We start from the raw sequence: 26443 nt of genomic DNA on the forward strand, positions 1-26443 counted from the left end.
AATTATTATTCTGCATATATTAGAAAAAATTAATATAATATAAGGTTTAAAACTATCAAATACTCGTATATAATAAAAAGCTTAAAATAGAGAATGTATATTTTTACCATTTATAATATCTAATACAAATTATATATATTCACTAGTCTTTTAAAATAAAATAAATCAAGTTTTTGTTAATTTATTTTTAAAAATTAAATTATAATTAAAATGATATATTAGTATTAAAAGTAAGATTATAATTTATTAAAATTAGAATTTATTTATCAAAATTATTAGTTATTACAAAATTCATCACTGTAATTGGGAATGTTCTTTTTAAGAAAAAAAAATTCTGTTGCATCATAAATTAGGTTCATACATGTCCACCACTTTGTATAATATTATACAAGACTGATAATAAATAACTATAAATTATGATACTTTGTATAAATGTGTAATTTTCTTTTTCAATAATAAGTTTATAATTGTTTTTTTTTATGTTTATAGCTTATGTGTCGGAGCTCAATTCTATTTTGGCAAAAAAAGGAGCAGTAAGTATCTATTTAATTATATACCCATTTAATTACTATATACCATTAGTAAATAAATTAATATTTAACAAACTTAAACGCTACAGTTATTTATTAAAGAATAACGTTTTCATTTTTTTTTAAATTAATAAGGTTAAAAACTAGTTTTTAAAATGTAAATATATATATATATTTGTTGTATTGCCAATAACCTATTCTTTTGAAGGTTTAAATTCAAATATATAAATAAATTTGTAAATTCTAGTAACAAGCTTGAAAATATAATGTTTATATAGATATATTTCTGTTTTTAAATTAATTCAAAATATCTTTGTAAATAATTGTACAAGAGCTGTCTAAAATTTTAATTCAAATTCAAATTTATAATAAATTGATTATAAAGAATGATTTGTTAATTTTAAAAATAGATCAGTTTTAAATTGTTCAATGTCCTTCTGTTTCATTCTTAAAAATGTAAAGTTTTTATAAATACAAAAGAAACCATGATGAATCGGTGACTCGTATTTTTTCAAACTCATCGGCTGCGTCTACGTTATTTGGCATAGTTACAACTTCTGGCACCATTGGATATGAGGGTTTGGGCCATTAAAATTTTAACATTTCGGTTCGATTCGTGCTGTGTCGGATGGTGGCATGTGCCAGAGGTGGAAATTAGCTAGAAAGACGATTCTAACATATTATTACCACACAAATGTATAAACAGTCTGTTCCGACGCGAGTAACCGTTCGCATCATTTTACATCTACGCGCGTTCGTGCCTCGCGTACACAAGTCACTTGTTATGGTCTTTCTTTAATGATTTCTGTATAATGATATTAAAATGTCAACATACTGTCGTATTACTGGCAAAAGCCGTGGTTTACCAAAACCAAATTATTTCCCATTGCTACCACCAATCTCTCCGGCAGATGCAAAACGGTTTTGTCGCATAACTGGAAAGTCATATGGGCTGCCCGCGCATCATTACATACCGGTGTTAGTTGGACGAAAAAAAAAAAAGTCTGATCTTAAACATGTAGAGATAAATGGATATCGGTATGTATTTCCAATAATAGATGGATGTTCAGAGTTATCTGATGTATTAAAAACGAAGTGTACAGATGATCGTAGGTATGTGTACTCTGTGGATAAGCGTAGATGTAGTCTCGTATTTCCAACGAGCTTAGAAAAAGCAGTTAGAGATGGAGATGTTAAAGATGTCATGATGTCAGAAACCAGTGATACAGTACTTCTAAAATTGCGTAAAGGTAAAACCGTTGAGTTAGAAATCAAAGAAATGGAAATATCTGGCGTGACGTTGATGGAAGGCGAAGGGTTTCGGAACAGGCCCAAACAGAAAAAAACAGTCAAGGAAGATTGGAGAAGGAAAATATTTGAAGATAAAGAAAAGGAAAGCGATGCTGAACTAGAACAGGAAGAACTTAAATCAAAACGGATAACATTTTCAGCAGGTCAAGGAAAACAAATTGAATCTATTGAATCTATACCAAAAATTATATATGCAAAATCCCTAAGTGTTTCAAAAATAAAAAATATTATTAAACCAACTACAGAAAATATAATACTTGGAGAAAATAATAATAATTTAAGACTTCAAACTGATATATTACCTACTCCAATTTCAATTGAACCAAATATTATAGATCTCGGTTCTGCATTTCCTGGAGTGGTACATCAGACATTTCTTAATGATACTTTTCTTACTAATTTACCTATCATTTCAGTTGTATCACCAATAAAACCTTTGATAAAAAACTTTAATAAACTTCCAGTAATTTTGCCTGATATCAACTCGTGTGCAATTGAAGAAATATTAACTGAAGATAATATAAATAAATTGTTAACAATTGATGAAATTAAGGTACTAATTGAAAATATTCAATTGGGTACACAAAAAATAATTACAACTAGTCAAGGTACAACTAAAATATTTAAATTAGATATTAAAAATTGTGAAAAATATGTACCAGGACAATATATAAAAACTGAAGATGGTGAAAAATTTGTCCCTGGTAAAATTATTGACACAGCTAATGGAAAATTATTTGTACATGGCGTTATGGTCCAAACATCAAATGGACCAAAATTTCTTCCCGGACAAATTATTGAGGACTCTGGAAAATTTATGTTTATTGTTGGTCAAAATATTATGACAAGAGAAGGGGAATCATTTGTTCCAGGACAAACGATTACAATAGAAGGCGAGAAAAGATTTGTGTCTGGACAAACAGTTATAACTCCTGAAGGTATTGGTTTTGTGGCTGGACAAGTTGTTAACAATGGTGGCGAATCAGATTTTATTCCTGGACAGACTGTAATGACTATTCATGGGCCACAATTTATACCAGGACAGTTTTGGAATGATGAAAATATCAAATTTACTCCTGGACAAAGTGTTTTAAAAAATAATGGTGATTGGGAATTTGTTCCCGGTGTCTGTGTTGGGTCATCTTTCGTACCCGGCTTAACAGTAGTCGAAAATGAAAAAGAAGAATTCATTCCAGGAAGAATAGTCGAAACTGATAATGATACTTCTTTTATACCGGGTATAACAACTTTAGATAACAATGGAAATACAAAATTTGTTCCTGGAATAAGTATTGAAACAGAAAATGGAATAAAATTTGTATCTGGGAATATTTTATCGGATAATGATGGGAATAAACAGTTCATTTTGGGACATGTAACAAATTCAGAAAATGGCAAAATAATCTTCACAGAAGCAAAGTCATTACAGGAAGTAATTTGTTCTGATGAAGTACAATCTGGAATTTTGACAAATGATTCATTTTATCCAAAAGGTGAAAAATCAGATGAAGTTTTTGGACAGATGGTACAAACCGCTTATGGGGTAGAATTTTATCCAGGCGATCAAGCAATCTTACCAGCTGGAAAAATAGTTCCAGGAAAATTAATACGAAACAATGGTATTAGATTCGTTCCAGGTGTTGTAGTTGATAATAAATTTATACCAGGACAAATAGTGGTAACAGATAGAGGAGAGCAGTTTGTACCGGGACAAGTGATTGAAACACAAATGGGTCCAAAATTTGTGCCAGGACAAGTTGTAGAAACAGAAACTGGTTCGAAATTTGTTCCTGGGCAGACTATTGAAACCAAAGATGGAATAAAATTTGTACCTGGCCAGATAGTAGAAACAAAAGCAGGTCCAACGTTTATACCGGGTCAAATAATATTTACAGAAGAAGAAGGATCTAGATTCGTACCAGGTCAAGTTGTTGATACAATAGAGGGTCCAAGATTTGTGCCCGGTCGAGTTGTAGAAACTGGAGATTGTGTAACTTTTGTACCTGGTCAAGTAGTCGAAACCACAGAAGGTTTGAAATTTATTGCCCCAGATCTTCAAGATGCAGATGATGGTGTATGTGAGTTCAGTGTCCAAGGATTTGAAGTGTCGCCAGAAGAATTACAAGTTATTCAACCCAATTTTCCTCAAACTTCATATTATACACAAAATGGTAAAATGGCTCTAGATTCAAAAATGTTGGAACAATTATCATTTGCAGGTATGAGTATTGGAAGACAAGTTCCTGCAGAACTTCCAGAAGTTGATGTACGCACACTTCCTTCAATGGAAGTGGCGTATGACGTTGCAGAAAAACTGGAATTTAATAATGACAATACAATTAAATTAGCTCATATAATTAATCGATTATGTAAGTTAGATTTAAAAAATACGTATTATGGATCACCGTTAGTACAAAACTTAATAAACAAGTTACCGAAAATCAAAACAAATGAAAATGTAGCTGAAGTTATTGAAAATCTACTTAACACTGCTAAATCGAGTCCTATAACAGCTTTAAATGAAATTTATGTAGTAATATTTGATGATGGTTTTGTAACGGATTTAAAAAACCCTAATAAAGTAAATATTTTGAAGGGAATAATGAATAGTTCTGAACTTGAATCTAAATATATTGCTGAAGCATTCAGTGAAATTTTGAATGATTTAGAAGACTCTAAATTACGTTCAGCATTTGAACATATAGCAGAAGAAAATATAGAATTATTAAAAGAAGTAAAATTAAAAATCGACATGAAAAAAGTAAACAATGAAAAAGAAGCAATTGAGGCATTACAATGGGCAATTGTTAGTGTCATTAATAAAAACAGTGAAATAACCGTTAATCAAATGTTAAAAGACAATAAAAGTGAACAATTCAATCGTTTGTTATCTGATGCAGTTGGTCTTGCAAAAGCATTAGGACTAAAAGAAGTTGCTTCAGTACTTATGGATGTTCTTGATGATCGAAGATCAGCTGATATATTAGCTTCAGATAAGATAACAATAGAAATATTAAGACGACTGACTGTAATGAGGAAACTTGCTGAAAGACGGCCAGAATTTAGTGAAACTTTAAACGGGATGTCTATTGACCCAATTGAAGCAAGATTGGATCCAAAATTACGTGAACTAGTCAGAGAAAGTGGAGTGTTATTACTTCCTCCAGAATCAAACGTTGAAACATCGTTTGATGTTCCAGCTGAATTATTTAGTCCTGGGAATAGTTTAGCAATGGAAGATTTTATGGTGAAATCGAGAAAAATGGGAATTTTACTTATAATTAAAAATGGTCTTCAAGCTGTAGTCCCCCGAGAAGCAGCCAGATTAGTTTTAACAGGGCAGGTTCCATACACTGTTTTGGATGAAAGAGGCATGCACAGATTTGAACCAATGAATGTTCTAGATGTTTTAAACATTCGTGCATTTAGCTCAGGAAGATATTCAATGTATAATTGTGCTGTACAAAAAACACTAACGGAAGATGAGGGAACGATTACTCGTGGTAGTTCAATTAGTTTGGATGATAGACAATTAACAATTGGAGAGGTTAAATATTGGACTTTAGATTAGTTATTTGAAGTAAATATTTTGTTTAATGTTTAACTAAATAAATTTAATCATGATTTTTACAGGGGGGCGGAGACGAATACGAGGTTCTTCAAGATTATGAAACAGAACCAGTTGATGGTGCTGATGAGGAAGATGATTTGATTTTAGAACCCGGTGATAGAGTTGTTGTACTAAAACAATCAAAAGATGACCCGTCAATGTAAGTTAATATGAGCAAAATCAAAATTAGCAACTACTAGTTAACATTTTTCAATTTATTGTTTTTAGTAATAATTGTCAAACATTTTATAGCATATTATATTATAATGTAAAAATAAAGATATTCTAAATTTGAGTATCTATGTTTTAATCGATATTAAGTTTTAAACACAACGATAAAAATCCATTTAACAAAAGTTATTATATATTATATAAATATATATTAAAAACGCACTCATGAATTCGCTGTTATTGAAATTTGTTGAAAAAACAAAAACTGTTGATTATTTTTGGCGAGTACGCATTGTCCGCAGATATTACAAATTAAGTTTATAATTTTGAAGTTGAGTGACTTGAGGCCGAATAGACAACCTATAATTAGAGAATTTCTGGCAAAGGTTTTCAAACTGTCAAATCATGATTGGTCTACCGAATACTATTTCTATGAAGGCCAATGTTGTTTTCTAAGCAGGGACTTAAGCGTTCTTTACATATAATTTGTTATCAGGGGCGCCGAGGTAAAACGAAATTTACTGTTGGACAATGCAGCGGCCAAACATAAAATGTCAGTACGACCAAATAAAGTACATCCAACCAAACACAAACCCTTGGATACAGACGGGTAAAATATGTCCATATATTGAAATTGCTGACTTACGATGCTATTACTCGCTTGACGCTGCTTTTTGTACTTACTTATAAGACTCTGATGTTACGCTTTATTATATTATTATAGAATTGAAATTTAAGTATTTCCTGTATTTTAATATACTTTAAGTATATAGAAACATAAAAAAAAAAATAACAACTGCTTTTTTGTAGTTAGTTTGTTTTTTAATATATTTTATATTTAGAATATGAATACTAATTTAAAATGCATTAGTTATAACCTATATAGTGTATTAATGAATACATTTTTATTTCTTAGTAACAAAATTAGAAACTTAAAAGTTCTACTTTTAAGTAATATTTACAATTCAAATTAATTAAATTTTATCTTTGTGAAAAGACTGATGTGAAACTATTAGTGTGGTGTTATATTTCAAGCTAAGTTCATAACTACCATATGACTAGATATTCTTATCTGTTATCACGTGTTTCAATAATTTAAACACTTAGTATAAAATCATGGTACATTTACAGATTCATTTACTTGGAAATTTTTGTTGTTTTGTATTTTCAATGCAATTCGATAAATTATCATAGGTAATTTTTAATTGATTGTAATATTTCTTAGACATATTGAAATATTTATCTAAGAAAAAAATATGTTTAATATGTTAAATATTATTATAATATGTTAAAATACGTTAAAAAAAAAAATTTAAAAGTTTATTTACAATAATCAGCATTTTATTATTATACTGTATACTTCAACTAAAATCTAAGTATACCTATAGTTTTATACCTACGACATAATAGACGTCATAATGTGAATAAACAAAAATTATATTTACACGAATTGGCTATAAATTATATCAGTAAGAAAACACAATATTCAAATATTTAAAATTACATTACCTAGCTATAGAAATATAGTTAATAATAATTATATACTTCTCTGTGTAATTATTTATTAGTATTATCTACTGATTTTATACATTTTATCTAAGTAATTTTTGTAATTACCTATTAGTTTAATATATGTCTTTAAAACAAACAATTGTAAAATAAAACATTTTATGAAAAAAAAATGTGATTATATATAAGTAAATCAAAATTATTTGTTTAGTACAATAAAAACATAATTTAAGTTTATAATCATTTTGTTGAATATTCATTTAGTTTTATACAATTATTTGTATGTGTATTTATAATTTATAAAACGTTGACTTGTTGTACACGATTTGGCATCCAAAATTGTTATTAGGTGGCCTAAGTAATTATTATTTGTAGAAGTCAACTTATGTAGGCAATGCTGTTATTATATAAAACCTTTGGGTGATAGAACGGTACTTGAACGTATAAGAACCAAACATTAAACGGTCTATTTTTTGCGTTACTTATTATTTACCAAGACACAAAATAGGTCACTTATTTTTAAAAACTTATGACATAATAAATTACATATTGAAAATCTACTTTGTTATAAATTAAATTAATTTATATAGAAATTCAAAAATCTACATTATTAAAAAACATTTGTTTTTACCTAATGATGCATAATATTGTCTTTAAATAATATTAAAATATTTAATCCGAGTATCTATGGATTTTAACCACTATATGCATGATATGTAACGGTTACCTAATATCATTTTTGTTGTCAGAAAATGGGAATATACGAGTAATGAGTAATGAGTAATAAGTTAAATACAGCTTTGGAAAACAACAACTATAAATCATAATATAAAAGAAGATGGCAGATATTTATGGAAGGGACAATGAACTGGGGCCGCGTCGTAAAAATAGTTAAATTCACAATCACAATATTTAATAATATGTTTAGTTATGCACGTACATAGAAATAATATGCATATTATATTGTTTTATATCACTGTATACCTACTCCGTTTATTCAAATTCAATCATTTTCACAAATAAATAATACCTGCTGTATGTTTCTAAAATAAAAGCATTTAACATTAAAACATTACTGTCTATACTAGGTGTTTTCAATAGAAAATAATGATTCGTCGTCTTTATTATTAATTTTCGTAATACGTAATTGGTCTAAGCTAGTTTACTTTTAAGAATAGTGATTACTTAGAGATTATAAGTACTAAATTAGTAAATTACATATTTACGTATTGCTTTTTTAGCACGACAATATTATTGTATTTTATGAATAAAACTAACGTAGATTTATATAGTTTATAATTTATAGTTCTATAATGAATATCAATAACTTTTAATAATATTGTTTATCTAATAAAAGCTGTTACACATTATCATATGATATTTAATACCTGGTCATAAATTAGAAATTTACAAACCATTGGAACCACCATTTCAATCATTCCTATTTTCAATATAGATTGATTGAGTTTATAGTGTTTATACCTACTTAAATTAAAATTAAAACTTTAAAAACCATGAGTTACTCATTTTATTTAAAAAAATATAAAACAAATCATAAAAATCATTATCATAGCAATTAATTAATTAGTCTAATTAAAAATATCACCGTGAATAAAACTTTAGTTTTTAGAAAACAAATTGATCCATTACATATTTCAATTTGACAACTATAATATTGTAAAAACACATAAATAAGTTGAAATATGTATAACCTTCACTTTATAGAAATTACATTTTTAAATTGTAAAATATGAAAATACAAAAATAGCATATTTTAATCAAAGTTTATCTCTGATACTTAACAAAAAATAATAAAATTTATCGCTTCTATATACAACTAGAAGTGAAAAAAAATAATTAAAGTATCTAATGTTAATTAGATAACGAGTTAACAATGTAAATTAGATAATGCTATTTAGAAACTTAAGGATTATTAGTTTTTGAATGACAAATTAGCCAAAATATTTAGCAATAAATTTGCAGATATTTTTATAAATTTGGCCGTCAGTTATTTTTTTTCTGAAAAAATATTATTAAATTATTAATTTCTATACTTAACATAATAAATTGAATTCTAAATTATTTACTGCACTTAAATTAAAGAATACAATGACATATATACTCAACAAGTTTTATGTTCATAAAATGTTTGAAACTGCAGAGTTTATAATATTTTCCTCGAAAATCATAAATATAATTTTAAGACTGTTATTATTTATAGTACTCTTACGTGGTTTTAATAAACAAAGTCTTTATTTAAATTTTATAAACAAGTCTACAGTATAGTAGTGAAAAATAATCATAGAGTGATGGTGGCACTACTATAATAATAGATTTAATCGTTTGTAAAAACTAAATAAATCAATATACTTAGGTACTTTTTATGTATTTTATTATACACCCACCAAGTTTATCTTTAGGAGTTTTGCCAGATTTGTATCGAATTTTTTTAGCAAAATGTTTACCTATAATACACAAGTTTTAGTATATTGCATATACAATATTATAGATAAGTATTTAAAAATAAATGTTTGGTATTAAGTAAACAAAATTATATAAAAAAATTATGACTATCAAATATTAAAAGACAAAATCATTAACTGAAGAAGTTTAGTAGTTTAAATAATGCTTTTAATATGTATTAGCGTGTTTTAAATAATTATTTATAATTATACAATGAGTGTATTAAATACACAATAACATATACATACATTGTATACATTTATTTTATGCTTTCATTGCTGTTAATATAGTGCTATAATATTGCATTATTGCTTTGATCATTTTTATTATCAACATAAAAAATGTGCTGTATTAATATTTTTAATTATTGATTTAGGTCATTGGTTCAAAGTCTTGACGAGCCAACTAAAATGGGATATGTACCTAATAGCATTCTAAAAAAAATACCGGCTCCTGTTAGAGCGACTGCTGTGGTTCCAGCAGAAGGACAAACATTATCAAAAAAGGATGCAAAATTTAATAGAGAGTAAGATAAACCAATTTAAGAAATATTTTTACAGGTAGAGTGATCGGTTAACGTCTCATAACGATACCAGCTTTCGGCACAATCTAATGAGGCACAACATAAATTTAATTTATTCACTCCAGTATAAATGCTGACCACATCTAAATCAATTTAAATCAATTTATCAATCACAACCCGACCAAAATATATTAATTCTATTAAGTGTGCAAAAAGACCAAAATTTAATAAAATTATAATAATTGTTAAAAATAAGACATACCTATTTTAAAATTAAAATACAATTTTTTTGCGAAAATTGTATTTACTTATATAATATTAACGTTAGTAACTTTATAAATATAGTTTAGACCGAAATTATAATATTATAGATTACGACATTATATTTATTTACATTATACATTATATCCATTCGTGAATCTTTATATCCATAATACACAGTGTTTTAAATTTGAAAATTTGAAAAAATATCCCAGAACATTTTAGTATATAAATTAATTGTAATTGTAAAGCTATCGAAACATAAATGTTTCATCCAAAGAATAATATCTGAATTCAAAATTAAATTACCTTTTGAAACACTTTTTACCCCTTGTTAACCCATAATTCGAGTAACAAATAATAATTTTGTTCCTTCTATTACTATTATATTGAACGCATTTAACGAAGAGTCTTGCACATTGTTTCTTACTTTCTTGAATATACCTTGTTCCTCCTCTTCCCCCATATAATTATACTTTGATCCTACATCACCTATAATTATCTATCTTTGCTAACCACAGAAAAACAACTAATCTCTAACTTCTAAACAAATTTATAAATAGTTTAATAAATTCACCAACATTTTTATCAGAATTTAATTGTAGAGTCCATCTACGTTAAACAAGACCTTCTTTTCCATTTTCTTTTCATTTCCCTTAAAAAATTTTAGCCAGTACAACTTTATACACGTAGTTATAGTAAACAATGATCCTAGTTTTTGGTTTTGGTCTTATCTTTTTATCTCTACAACTTTATTAGCTATCGTCTTTCCTTTACTAAATTATTCTTTATTTTAAACTTAGGCCTATTTGGTAATAAAAATAAAACAAAATTATAATAACAATGTTTTATGTTATTAGTTTAAAAATAATATTGAATATAATATGTAAAAATTTGGTTTTTTATAAAAAATAATTAATATTTGTATTTTATATGAAAACAATTAACAATGGATACATACATATTTAATATAATTTAATTCTATGAATATATGATTAAACTTTTTTTATAGTGTGGTACTCGCAGAATTAGTAGAAACTGAAGAAGAATTTGGTCAAGATATTCAAGAAGTAGTAGAAAGATATTTAAATCCTTTAGAATTAAATGATGCACCAAGAATAGTGAGAGATAATAAAGATCTCATATTCAACAATTTAAAACAAATATCGCAATTTCATAACACGTAAGTTATTTAATATAACCCTTTAATTAATATGCCTCAAAATATATTATAAATCTAATGAATTGTTTGTTTTTCTATACAATTCCACAGAGTTCTCATTGCTGGATTAAAATATGCTGCTAGCGAACCAAAAACTATGGGTAGAACATTTCTTCGTTTAGTAAGTGTACCTATACTAAATCAATATTTATAGTTATGATTAGTATATATGTATTAGTATATATTTGAGTTTTGATTAGTTATTAATAAAGCTGCTGATAAATTAATTCCTCGTCAATAAAAACAAAAAAATACCACGTATATACAAAATACACTCGGTATATCCGTATACTTATATTACGTATTTTATTGGATCTCAATAAAAGGATTTCCTAAAAATTAAATTATTTGAAATACAACAAATAAATATACAACTTCAACAAATAATTAAATTGAACCTCTAAAAAAAAAAAATGTAGTACATATTTGTAAGAAACACTAATGAAGTTTTAAACCTATTTTTTTGATCAATTTTCAATTTTTTTTATTCATATACCTATTTATCATACAAAAATTTAAAAATATTTAAAGCAGAAAGTTTAAAATATCTATAAATAGCAATAAAAAAATATATATATATATTTTGAAAATTGTAATAAAAATATTTGGTGAATATATAAAGTATTTAAGATTATTCAATTATGTACTATTATAAAATCGATTATTTTAAAAACTTGTAAATTGTTTTCTACTTTTAAATGATAGAAACCATCCAGTTATTTTGAAAAATACTAGGAATTTTGATTTACTTCGGAATACTCCCTAACTAATTGAATACAATTTGCTATTAAAAACTTCAAAAAATAACCTTTTTATTATTTATAACAAATAGGTCTTAAATAATGTTCTTCTATAAACATATATTTGTTATTATAACAAATCTTGATATTTAGTTACTTTTTAATTGCTGATTATATTATCAATCTTATTATGTAGTTAAGTAAAAATATTAAAATAGTTATTAATACACCTAACTACTCAAACATGAACCTGTATCTATTTAAAATCAAATAATTTTTTTCTTATTCATTTAAAATTTAATCACACCAAGAATAAAAATGGATTTATGCAAACGTCATAACTCATAAACATAAAATATTAATTAATATAAATTTAATAAAATATTTATTCTTTTTATTTATACACAGTTTAAATTTATAAATATTTTCATAGACATCGCCCATTTAGTTTTAAATACCAATATATTATAGAAGTTTAACTCGGTGCATAATACTTGCGTCCGAGATTATAATCAGTAGGTGAGTTATGTCATACTAACAAGTATGACAAGTTTTTTGGGTTCCCGGTTTTAATAAGGTAAATTATATACTACAGACTATTTTATCACATAAAAGATTAATTATTTGACATCATTATTAATTATTTATTTATTTATATAACGCCGACGAGACCTCAATTACAGTAAACAAAAATATTATAATAAATTATATTATTTAGTATAAAAACTGTTAATATATTAGACAATAATATAGATGCTTCATTTGTACTTTAGTAAACTAGAATAGATACATAAGATAAAATAATTTTAATTAATATACAATATTGGAACCTAGATAATATTAACAAATCATTTGAACAGGATACAATATAATCAATAAGATGTAAATTAATAGCACCTGAAAAACAATATCTTTTGGAATATAAGTATTTTATATCAATAAAATTATAATTTCTTAACTAATTGCATTCTCAAGTTAAACTGGCAAAGGTATTATTTATTTATTTTACAATTAATAGGAAATGTCCTTTGAATAGAATAAGATACATAGAATATAATTAATAATAGATAGAAAATTCTTTGAGAAAATCATAATTAAAAAAGAATGGTGTGAGCTACAACAGTTGAGCATCGCTGTCTAAAAATCTCAGCGCTTCTTATTGTGAATTAATTTTTTATTATACGGAAACTAAGCACTCTCTTCTACGTTACTTCTCATGTCTATACTATCTCAACAGTGGCATATCAAACGTGCAAATAATATTCACTTTTAAAGTTTTAAATTATAAAGGCGACATATGATTAAAACGTCCCTATTTTGATAATTCATCTAAAGCTACAAGAATAATTACATAAAATAAATGAAAATATTCTTTTTACTTTTATTGTTTATTATCATTAATATAATATACTATAGTCAACAACTAATTTTAAGGTCATAGTTTTGGTGATTTTTTCGTTAAGTGTAAAAATTATAACGTTAATGATAGGTAGAATTAATAATATAATTCCATAAAATAGTTAACATCAAACCATATCTTTAATGAAATAATGAATATAATTTAAACAAAAAAAAAACCGTATGTTCACTACTATTGTATTAATGTATAGACAAAAAAAATACTTATTAGTTATTACTTATTACTCGTGTTAATAATAATATTCATTATTAATATATATTTAAGTTATCAATTTAACGTTAAATCATCGTAAATTATAATGTACCTTTATTTTCAGGAAAGAGATTTCGATAAGCATGTTAATTATTGTCAGACAGAACCAGAAGCACAAGATTTTTTGGAATGCAATTATCAAGTACGCGATTATTTTGAGGTATGTATAATATATATTTTGTTAATGTGCATAAAATATTGTTATATGTTATTAAATGTTCCTCAATTACTATACGTTTATGTGAATATGTATTCTCTATTTCTCTAAACTTTCAGTATGTTTGTTTTTCAAATAATACATTATAACTAGGTGAATTATAAATTGTATTGTTTAAATTATCTTAATTATTTATTACAGAAATCATACTATGATAACTAAACATTATAAATATATAATATTTATAGACATCGTATACCTTGATGTAATATTATATCACGAATGTATTCAACATTTTTAAAACAGGAAGTTAAAATCGATAAATATGTAGACTATAAGAATGGTTTCTTAAAAATATTTAGTGAAAAGTGATCAATTATCGATTCATTAAATTTTAGTGAACTTTTAAATTAATACATTTTGTATGTAGCCCGGTACAATTATAGTGCGTTTAAATTATTACATAACCTATAAAATCAGTAAAAAAACATTGTAAACAATTTAATTATTAATAAATTATTTAATGAAATAATACCTGTCATATTAACATAATATATTATATAATTATTTAGATAAGTTTTATTTATAGGTAATTTCTAATTAGGTACACAAAAATGTTTAGTAGCTAGAATTTACTGCTTTATTTATTTATTTTATATTATACTTGTCTCATCAATCATGTTATTTGAGCAAAATTAGTTTTATTAAATTCTTATACGTATAAATAGTGTAGAATTGTAGAAAATAAATATATCTATTTATATAACTAAATACTCTTAATTGTAAATTTTAATACAAAAGATTAAGCCAAAATACTTCATTATAAAATAATATTACAGCAGATACCTCAGTATGAAAGCACATATTGTAGATTGATTCGAGGAACGCAAAAATATTAATACCTGTTCATTTAATTACTAATCAAGTTAAATTTTATTAGGTAAAGAACATAAACGCTATTTAACTGGTAGAAATATATTTTCCATTAATATATATTTTATTTGAATTAACATTTATAGTTTCTTAAATAATGTAGAAAAATATAATGTTATTAGATATAACAACTATACAGTATTGGCTAGCTGCCATTTGCAGAATCCTTTTGCTGGAAATAGACAGTATGATATTTCTTAAGATTTTTATAGTGCAAAATACCACAAACACATAATACACCCACAGGAAAAAAAAATCATACATTTTTCGATAAGGATTATATTTACAAAATAAGTTAAATAATGATAAGATAAAGTTAAGCCATTAATTAAACTAAAAAAAAAAATGATACATTTAGTGATTGGTTTAATATTATTGATTATTAAAAAAAATGTTTTTGAATAACCAGAAATTAGTGATTTTATTCTCTAATTTTAATTAATTAGAGATATAAGTTATGGCATAATTAAAATATTTAAATGAGTATTTTTTGTTTTAAGGATAAATGACATATCATGTTTTTTTTTAATTTATCGATATTATGTGTAATTAAATGAATATTTATTGTTTTTTAATATTTATTTTAATGCGCCATGCGCGAATCACTGCACATTCTTTACTCTATGATATCAAGTTACTACTATAATATTTTTTCTTAAACGATTATTTTGACTTGAACAATCATAACTGTTAATTATGTAATATAGGGATTTATAATAATAAATAAAAATAAAAAATAATTATAATATATAGTAAATATAATATATAATATATATATATAATATATATATATATATATATATATACTATATATTAACTATATATATATATATATATATATAGTTAATATATAGTATATAATATAGTATTATTATTATAATTTTATAATATTTATAATAATATATTTATTTATTTATACAAGCTCACTTTGTTGATAATTAATATTTCAAGAAATAGTTCCTCTATAGTACATAATAACCAAATAGCCTAATCCAACTCTTTTTCAAGTCAAATCTTTAATATTTTTTTGTTTCTTGATTTCTATTTATATATTTATCGTAACAAAAATCATTTGGTTCAAGCCTTCAAGGGTATTAATGTATTATTATCATAGTTTATAATTTTTTATTTAAACTTAAGTCCTTCACGTGACTATAATAGAATTACCATAATAATATTATTACTATATTATTTATAGGTATATATTATATGTATTATACTGTACATAGTGAATTATGAACTTACATGAAATCTTTTGTTTTTATGATTAATTATGAAATTATTTAGGTTTTTATGGTTTATTTATTTGATTGCAAGGCGTTGCTGTGATATTCACTATGAAAAATACCATAGAAAAATTAAAATAATACATTTATAATATTATGTAATATATAAATAATATATCATTATAAGAACTATTACATTTCTTTAAGTTTAAATTCTTTTTCAAAGAAATACTATATAAAAATACTGAATAAATACTATACAATTTTCAGTTGGTAAATAAATAAAATAGGCAAGTGTTATAATTATAAACTCATAAACAATAACAAATAATAATAATAATAATTTTCAACTTCGTAAAATTTTTAAAAATACTATGTATTAACTTTTAACTTAATTAAGTTAACTAAAAATTAATTTAAATGACTTAAAAAATCTTATACTTTCTCTGATTCGATTAATTGCACCTGCAAATTAAAGCTTCAACCTTAAATCGAACTTAAGCTCTAAATAGTCTAAATTATCAATATAAACGAGCCTTACTAGTTGATATATAGGACTACCTACTAGTAATTTACAACAAAAAAAGCTGGCCAAATGCCTGGCCTTCATTACAATGCTGCCACACTAAACTTTTCCATTGTTGATTAAAATATTTTAAAATTATCTTTTAAATACGTCAACGGGCATAACATTAGGCCATTTTATGTTAATCTTTTCGTAAGTCCGTAAACTAATTAACATTACTTTTTAATTTATTAATATTCTATAAAAGTAGAAAGTAGAATAAAGGTACTAAGATGTATTAATTATATGAACAGCTTATGTACTATATGTTGCAATTGAAATTACATAGTGATTTAGTTAATAAAATTTTTCTCTCTCGGAAGCGTTTATTTTGAACTGCCCCTCCACCATGTTTTTGTATCACTTACAGTTTGATAATAATGCATTAGATAATAACTGATACACAAATCAAATGTGTATTAAAACTGTTTGATCGATTGATGTACGATTCAAATATTCTGTATAGTACATACTACATACCTCATTTATCGATTTATCATTGATAATCTATATTCCATGTTTATTATATTTCATATAATAAAATTACAATGAAAGCTGTCTATATTCTGTAATAGACCTTGCTGGATATTAGAGTTGAATAAATTTAATGTTAAATGAAAAAAAATATCGGTAAAGTAAACCATATTTCTCTGAAGTGAAACTATAAATACCCTTTGGAGGCGATTAAATATCTACTAATGATGAACGCCACTCACTTTTGGCAGACTTGATATTATAATACTAGGTATATCATAATTATGTGTGTATATTATAGTGGTAATAACAAGTTATGGCCTACAACTGTTCTAAATAATGCAAACCGCAATTCATAAGATCAAATATAAATTAAATAGTAAAATGTAATATTGCAATATGTGAAAATGGTTACGTTATGGTTACCATTATAAGACACACGGAAACGGGCTTCTAATTTTGAGAATTGATTGACAATAAAATATGATAAAATAAATAATATATTTAAATATTTTATGGTAAGAATAAAAATAACATATCGTACCAAAGATATATATTATGATATAGGTATTTAATATTTATATGACAATCAAATAAAAGTTTTCTGATTTAATTCGATTCTGAAGTAATTTGGGGATAGAGGAATAAATTAGAAAAATAATTCATTTAAAATATAAAATAAAAAAATGTTTTAAATTTATTTTTTGTTGGTAAAATAATATAGATATAGTTTTCATTGTAAACAGTTATTGGAATGTAATAGTGATTTTATTGATATTTTATATATTATTATTTTTAATAGATTATTCAACTTGAAAGTAACAAAGTTTAAAATCGTATATATTACATAATCATAATAAAATGAGATACATATATAATTAAATTATAATTAACAAAATTAATAGATCACAGGGGACTGGTGTGCGATTATTTATTTTTAAATCGCGCTATTTTAAATACATGATTATAACGGAAGAGCTGTGAAGACTACTTTTTATTTATACATACAACGCTCACACTTGTTGTGACGATTTCCTGAAAATTCATCAGCAGTATATTTTTACACTGTCTGTTGTCGGGTCGAAATTCGGTCACCAGTGAAAAAAAGTTAACTATAACATAAAATGTTCACTTTTTGTTTCAATTTCAGGATGAGAGATTGAAAGTTGGTGATGATAAAGCTCTTTCGGAACACTTGAAATTACCAATACAACGAATTAACGATTATCAATTACTACTCAAGGTTAGTTACTAAGCACTTTACATAATTTAATACAGAAAAAAAACCTGGGTAATTTACATAAACATGCATTATGATGCCTGCAATGAAGAAATAAAATATTAACAAAATACATTACACAAGATTAATGAAACAAAGTTTTTGATTAAAATTATAATTTTTTTTATTTTTTTCTCAATGAAAAATTGGATATAAATATATTAAATGTAAATATTTTTTACTCTTATTAAAAATGAAGTATAGATTTGTCATATAAATAATTGTTGTTCCCATTTATATTCTATATTACTTATAGAACTTTAATTGATCTTAAAATTGTTTACTGGACTTTTATATTGTATCAATACTCATTTACTATCTAATTTTTAAGTTATTTGAGTTTGTAAATTGTCTATATGGACTTATAAGCGTATTTCTTATTCTTTAAACAACGTTGTTAAATTTATAGTGTTTTCGCTATTCTTAGAAATTAAAATTCAGCTTAACCATAGTCAGGGATGTTATTTGTGCAATTAATAATTTAAAAATATTTTTTAGTTGCTGCAATATTTTGATAAAGAGGAAAATATTTCCTTTAATTAATTTTATCAACTTATTTGTGATAAACGTACATCGAAATAATTAATTATTATTTTATATTTTATTAGGAACTAGTTAAATATTCATTACTCATAGGAGAAGATACCACTGACTTAGAAAGAGCTCTTGAATTGATGCTATCAATTCCACACCGATTTACTGACACGAAATTTTTAACAAATATAGAAGGATTTCATGGCACTATACATAAATTGGGCCGATTATTAAAACACGTAAGTGAACGACGTCATTAATCTTCAAAGTTTTATAAATATCACCGAAGGTCAAATTTTGTTACAGTCCATGGATTTTTGCTATCTATTTGCAACATGTGTTTTTGTGTGTTATATCATAATTTAATAGTGAATTGAAGGATTTATAACTTCTTGATATTTATCAAATTGAACATTTATATTTACTATACTTTACACAATTATTACAAATTTTTAGGGATGGTATTACGTACAAGACGCCGAAGACCCTAAAGGACACCAGCGTTATTGCTTTTTATTCAAATCTAGAATCCTTGTTTGTAAAGTTCGTCGAATATCCGAAGATAAATCTGTCTTCGTCCTAAAGGATATAATTCGAGTAATATAATAGTATTTAAAATAATTATAATAAATTATTAAAAATATTATTTTTATCATACATGCAGTTACCTGAAGTTACTGTAAAAGCAGCACCAGACAACAAGCGTGTATGGGTACTTCATCATAGACTAGGAGAAGTTGGAAATTATCCTTTCACCTTTAGGGCTAATGAAGATTTGAGTCGAGATCAGTGGATTACAGAAATCGAAGAACATAGAAACGATTTACGTAAGTATTAAATTAATTAATTTTTTTTATGATAATGATTATACGTTAAAGTAATTTAAACATAAAAAATAATGTATATAATGAGATTATCGGTTAAAAGGTGAAAAAGAAGATTTACAAGACCAATTTTGGGAGCGAGAATTTGTATCTATAACAGAAACTTCTAAATCTTCTGTAACAGGTTTATAAAAATAAATTACGCGTATGCTTAAGCTGTGATTATGTAAAATAAATCGTTGACGATTAAAAATAATAATAGGTACAATTTACTAAATAGCTAATATTATATGTATAAAAATGCTTCTAACTTACGCACATAAAAAATAAAAATTACGCGCGTTTTAAGCTATTAATAATTTAGCATAAATATGAATAAGCTATACTTGCTTTTTTGTTTGTATCGTTATGTAAGCTACCTATAAGTTTTTAGTTAATGATTTTATATTTTAGTGACAAATGTTGAACATAACAGTGACGATATCAAAGTACAAAAACAAAAGGATGAAGATTTATTTGAACCACTTAAAGGTATCGAATTAGATATTTCTAAAGAAATTGAAGAAGGTTTAGATCCCATTGAAAGACGATTAGCACCAAAACCGTTGAAGCACGTCGAGGAACCAAAACGTCCACCACTTACACTTCCACCTAAAGAACCAATATTTGAATGCACATCACCACCTGAACCTAAGAAACGCCCAGAACCTGAGGTCAAAGTTGAAGGTTAGTCTATGATTGAATTAATAATTTTATAATATTTAACTCTCATTGAAATATGAAAGTGTCAACAATGAGTTACTTCTTTATCGTATAACTTAAAAATAAAAAATACCATCATAAATTAGATATGTTTAAATGTTTTATGTTCATTTTATCGCTGTGTAAAGTGAATACCTTTGGAATATTAATTAAAATAATAATAAAAAAAAAAATTATCTATGAGAGTGCAAAATATACAAATATTATTCCACAAATTTTTAAACCACAGTAATTAACCTAACAATTTAGATTCTAAGAGGAGATAATTTTAATGTCTAAATAAAGAAATTTATACCAAATAATTAAAATGAAATTTTTTAGATAATTTTAGAAATATTTTACTCTTTTTATGGTATTAATAACCATTTGAAATTTAACTTAAAATAATTTAAATATTTTGAAAATTACATTATATTGTAAAGAAAACGATTATTTAATTATAATCGAATGTTTATAACTTTTATAATTATAATATTTTTTTAAATTTTAAACATTGTTTTAAGAAAAATAATAATTATATATAAATTTGAATATCCTTGTCTTTATCTTTGTGTTCAATTTTCAATCTTGCTTGTTAATTAAACATTTTTTAATAAATAATTAAAAAAAAAAATCGAAGGTTATAATGTTTATTTAAGTAAATAACATTAAAAGGGCCAAAATATTATGACATTTTTATATCATGTCTAAAAAATGTTAACATGAAATATATTTGGTGGAAAATCACTTTTTATTTTTGAATCATAAATTAAAATTAAAGCATAATTAATAATCCATAAGATGATGACAAACATTATTACTACACAATATACTTAATTGTTAAATCAAATATCAACTCATTCATTCATCACTCTCAATCTGGGATTACGAATATTATAAAATATTTGTTGCTCGCTTATTATTTGCAAACTTAATTTTTTTTAATAATATATAAGATTCGAATTATTATCTTTAAAATATTACAATATTGTTTTTAAAAAATAATTTATACCATAATTTAGATTTTAATTACTTATTTTAATTTTTATTGTACTTATTTATTTAGTAATATATTTAATATAAATTTATTTATAGTAGCTTCAGTCTTACGTTGCTTCTATTTTATGTTTATAATTAATTTAATCATTATAATATACTCGTATAGTAATAGCAAGCAAAGAATTTTGTTATATCGTCTAAAAAATTATATTTGACCCTTTTCTAGCTAAAATCACTGTTCTATAATCTAAGTTTTCTAAATTTTTATATTTTAAATATGATTTTCTAAAACTTTATACTCTACAATATATATTTTAGATACTAAATGATGAATGATGTGTTGATTATACCGTAATGTGTATTTTGTGTGTGTGTGTGTGTGTGAGTAGTACAAGATAAGTTGTCGATAAATTGCTTGAATTTTCTAAAGTGTGGATGGTTTTAGATCTTATTTGTACTTTAAAGAGATCAAACTTAAAAACTCCTAGTACTGATTTTTATAATTAGGAAAAACAAACAAAAAATTAAAGAAAAACGGGAAATTTTATGCAAATCCAATTTTTGACAACTTTTTTTTCACTTATATTTTGACTAGTTTTCAGCTATTTTCTATTTGTAAACATAAGAAATTTTTAATATTTTGTAGATTTTGTTTTAAAAATGTTGATTAAAAATTATTTGCGGGGTTAAAATGCTTGAAAATTTAATATAATGTTTCTTTTAATTTGTGAATTTCTCAATCAAAAAATATTGAAAATATATATAGACACAATATTTTTACTTTCTTGATTTTTAATCAAGTAGGTATGGTAATTGAAATTAAAAAGTCTGAATTTTTAAAACTTCAAGAATTTGTGTTAAATAAGAAAATGATAAAATGTAACTCATTTGTAATGAGTAGGTGGATAATTAAGCTAGTTTTAACGTAAAATATTAATGAGAGCGATCCGAAGTCACACTCAAGCGATATAATGATTTGAATCCACAAAAACGTCGGCTTAAACAGTTCCAAAATATGTATTTTTTAACTTTTCTTCAAAATTATTATAGCTAAAATGTTGGTTGATAGCTCATTAAGAAGAGATTAAAAGTAGATACAAAATGTGAGATTAAAAATTTTCAAAAAAATTATTTAATTTTTCATGTTAAAAAAATAATTATTTTTTGCTAGGTTTCCATTTAACGTGGTAGATTACTGAAACTGGAGAACGGATTTTGTTATTTTGGGTTTTGTTAGATTCACACAAGCTAGGAAAAGTGCAGTGAAGATTTTCAGAACTTTATCTTCAATCGTTAACTCGCTACAAAGCTATAAAGCTGAAAACATAAAAAAAAAAATCCCAATAAAATGTGTTTTAATTTTTTTTAAGCTCTGTAGTGAATAAATTATAAAATATAAAGTTTTGAAAATCTTCACTGCACTTCTCCAACCCAATTTAAATTTAACAAGACCCCAAACAACATAATCCGCTCTCTGATTTCAGAGATCTATCTTACTAAATGAAAATGAAAATAAAATACATTATACATACATATGCATACAATTAATACAATTCTAAAAATTGAAAATCAAGAAAGTTTACATGACGATCTCTGACTTGGCAAGCATTTTTATAAGCATTTAAATTAGAATTTTAACAAAATTTATAAAAATCGTGAAAATATGTACATTATATTGTAGTTAAAAATTTACAAATATTTTTGTTTTTAAATTTAAGATTTAAAAATTTAATAAAAAGTTCTTTATTAGTTTTACAACCTATATAAGAAAAAAAAATTCTACTGAAAATCCAAAATAATTTTTTATGATCATTTTAACTTCAAATATTTTTGACATTCGATATTCACCTGTAAAATAATTATTTTTCCTCAAACACCTTTTTCTATCAATTATACGGTAAGTTTAATTAATTTTTAATTAATTTAATTGTTGCCAATAAAATGAAATAGATTATAATATTAGGTCATATATATTAGTCAATAACGATGTACTGCGTAGAATTTTGTAAACAACTTAATGGTATCTGATTTAAAATTAATATAAATATTTATAAAAAAAATAATAATATACAAAATGGCAAATTGTTTGAAAGTTTAAGTTAAAACTAATTAACTTATATCGTTTGTGAAAAATTGCTACTTTTTGTATAAATATCTTCTTTTGTCCTATGTTGAATTTCAAGTATTCAAACAATTTTAAATTGTCCATTGTTTGCACTTAAGCACAATACTACTCTGTAATAAGAATAATAGTCGAAGACAATTTGTGAACAAACTCACCCATTAGTTACACTAGGACTAGACTTTGTATTTTAATACGATTTTATATATATTATATGTTAGTAATACTAACAATTTTAACATGGCGATCTAAATAATATAGGAAAAAGCATATGTAATTTTCCTGAGAAATATATTTTATAATGTTTGTACTTTGTTATTTATTAAACAATAATAAATAAGTACCTAACCTATAACCACCATCGCTATGGTCATCCTACCTATATGTATTCCAAAATATTTTGTAAATTCTTAAATCTAAAACATTGATAATTTTGTAACTATACCTACAAATAAAGTTTTAATATTTATATTAATATAATAATATTTGTTTAGAACCCCCTGTGATTGAAATGCCTGTTCCGCAAAAAGAGGTTATTGTTGAAAAGGAATAAAAGAAGAAGTACCTGCTCCACAAGTAGAACCAATTCCAACTGAGCCCCCACCACCTGAAAGGTCTCCTTCGCCAGCTGAAGAAGAAATTGAATCCGAACCATTAAAATATGTAGAAGGTGTTTCAAAACCTTATTCCACGTCAACATTAAAGGAACAAGTCGTGGAGGTTAGTAACCACATATTTTATTAAATTATAGTGTCTGAAGAGTCTGTATTTTTAATTTATTAAATAAAATTATTGATAAAACTATATCGTTAAATGAAAAGGTGTTATTGAAGAGTGTAATGAATGGTGGGACACTAAGGGTGAATTTAAATCGGGAAGATCGATGAATAATGAATCTTCTCTCGCAGGTGAAAACACGTGAGAGTAACGCAAATTTAAATTTGTTTTTAAATATGCTTTTATTTTAACCAAAGCCAAAGTAGATTGAAAAATTATTTTTAAATATGATATGGTGTTCATAAAAAAAAAATAATAATAATTGCTTTTATACTACATATTGCTGCATTAAATATGTTTAAAGTTAAATTATTTACTAATTACTATTTTATTTATCATACTAGTCGGGGAAAATGCAACATTTGAATGTGAAATAGAGGGTGCCACAAAAGTCACATGGTTGAAAAATAATATGCCATTACCAAATACTATTGCTAATCGAACTTCCATCACAGAAGACAAAGAAAACAATTTATATAAATTACAGTTAAATAAAGTAATAATATCAGATTCGGGAACTTATACGGTTAAAGCTGAAAATGATTTAGGAGAGTCTACGAGTACAGCGTTACTATTTGTTGAAAATCGTAAGTTACTCAGTATATTGGTTAATTAAATAAACATACACTATGAAGTAACTGTATTAAATTTAAAATTTCAGTTTCAGCAGATGAAAAGAAAGCAAGAGCTAAAGCAAACGCTCCAATTTTTGCTGTTAAGCTTGCTGATACTCAGCTTTTAGAGAACACTCATGCTAGATTTATGATTGAGATAAAAGCAAATCCATTACCCAAATTGAGATTGTAAATTTCTGGTTATTATATAACATAAATTTAATTAATTAAAATTGTTCTTATATTTATTTAGTTTCAAAGGAGATAAAGAAATATCTGATGAAAACACAAGAATACAAATATTAGAAGTAAATAAGAAAAAGGTCTCTATGAAATGTTTTACCTATGTAAAACAGAAGAGGCAGGAGAATATCGAGTGATTGCTAGTAATAAATCTATCTGAGAGTCGTGTCTCTTGTCATGTTTCAGTTACTTAGTAACGCAATGTATTTTATGTAATGAAACTAATGTTAACATTTGTCTTTATATTATTTGTTTAGATGAAAAAGACTTATTATGGGTCTGGAATGCAAACGATAGTACCTGATTGGTGACTCCAGCCCTTTACCTGGTTGAAAATGGAAAACCATTTAGACCCTGACGAACGGTTTAAAAGTATTATTCAAGAGACGACGAGATTCATTATCATTAGTCATTCCAAAATGTGTAAAACCATAATATGCTGTTTTTATACCCTTGTATCGCTTCTACTTGTCACGGAAGCTATCATGTGTGCTGAGCTTAGCGTACAAGGTAAATTAAATAACATAAAACTACAGAAATATAATAAATTTTACCTTTATAGATTTAGCTTAAATTTTTATTAATTGTAGGTGTTGTTAAAGAACTAAATTTACCGTATGCTCCAAGAGTAACTACCGACATGAAAGAATTTGAAACAAAGATCCAAAGCACAGCAATCTTAGAGGCTAAAGTAATTGGTGATCCTCTGCCAGATATAATATGGTTTAAAAAACGAAGAGAAGAAATACAAGAAAATGAACGAATAAAATTTATGTTTGAAGATGAGATTGCTGCTATTGTGATAAAAAATGTTGAGGTCGAAGACGAAGGAGAATATAAAGTATTAGCCAAAAAATGATTTAGGATCTGATACAGAAACAATCAATTTATTGATTAAGGCCGCTCCAAAAGTTTAAAAAAAAAATTTAATTGACTATGAAGG

At 25.0% G+C, this 26443-nt stretch overlaps 2 protein-coding genes across 4 annotated transcripts; both read left to right on the forward strand.

Moving 5' to 3' along the window:
- Positions 1 to 1243: 1243 nt before the first annotated feature.
- LOC113548154 lies at positions 1244 to 24478 on the forward strand. 3 transcript variants are annotated; one of them, XM_026948876.1, is made up of 14 exons: positions 1244 to 5388; positions 5475 to 5611; positions 6119 to 6232; positions 9971 to 10120; positions 11391 to 11561; positions 11652 to 11721; positions 14077 to 14172; positions 18518 to 18610; positions 19255 to 19419; positions 19637 to 19777; positions 19845 to 20007; positions 20108 to 20188; positions 20458 to 20730; positions 24361 to 24478. In XM_026948876.1, exons 1-14 carry the CDS (start codon positions 1354 to 1356, stop codon positions 24417 to 24419), a joined length of 5748 nt encoding a protein of 1915 aa, XP_026804677.1. In that variant the 5' UTR covers positions 1244 to 1353; the 3' UTR covers positions 24420 to 24478. The 3 variants fall into 3 exon arrangements, with proteins under 3 accessions (XP_026804677.1, XP_026804678.1, XP_026804679.1); XM_026948877.1 differs by lacking the exon at positions 20108 to 20188; XM_026948878.1 differs by lacking the exon at positions 6119 to 6232.
- An 85-nt stretch (positions 24479 to 24563) lies between these two features.
- Positions 24564 to 25637, forward strand: LOC113548775 (obscurin-like). The gene is made up of 5 exons (XM_026949839.1): positions 24564 to 24586; positions 24688 to 24774; positions 24988 to 25230; positions 25305 to 25446; positions 25511 to 25637. The coding sequence occupies exons 2-5, from the start codon at positions 24750 to 24752 to the stop codon at positions 25635 to 25637; spliced, it is 537 nt and encodes a 178-aa protein (XP_026805640.1). The 5' UTR covers positions 24564 to 24586; positions 24688 to 24749.
- The last annotated feature ends 806 nt before the right edge of the window (positions 25638 to 26443 follow it).

Source organism: Rhopalosiphum maidis, chromosome 4 (genome assembly GCF_003676215.2).
Source record: "Rhopalosiphum maidis isolate BTI-1 chromosome 4, ASM367621v3, whole genome shotgun sequence".
Classification (NCBI taxonomy): Eukaryota; Metazoa; Arthropoda; class Insecta; order Hemiptera; family Aphididae; genus Rhopalosiphum; species Rhopalosiphum maidis.

Coding starts and splice junctions, on each gene's coding strand:
- LOC113548154 (XM_026948876.1), top strand. CDS start 1,354: ATGTCAACATACTGTCGTATTACTGGCAAAAGCCGTGGTTTACCAAAA. Junction 6,233..9,970: donor AAACCCTTGGATACAGACGG/GTAAAATATGTC, acceptor TTATTGATTTAG/GTCATTGGTTCAAAGTCTTG. Junction 20,189..20,457: donor TTCTAAATCTTCTGTAACAG/GTTTATAAAAAT, acceptor TTTATATTTTAG/TGACAAATGTTGAACATAAC.
- LOC113548775 (XM_026949839.1), top strand. CDS start 24,750: ATGAATAATGAATCTTCTCTCGCAG. Junction 25,231..25,304: donor GTTACTATTTGTTGAAAATC/GTAAGTTACTCA, acceptor TTAAAATTTCAG/TTTCAGCAGATGAAAAGAAA. Junction 25,447..25,510: donor CCATTACCCAAATTGAGATT/GTAAATTTCTGG, acceptor ATATTTATTTAG/TTTCAAAGGAGATAAAGAAA.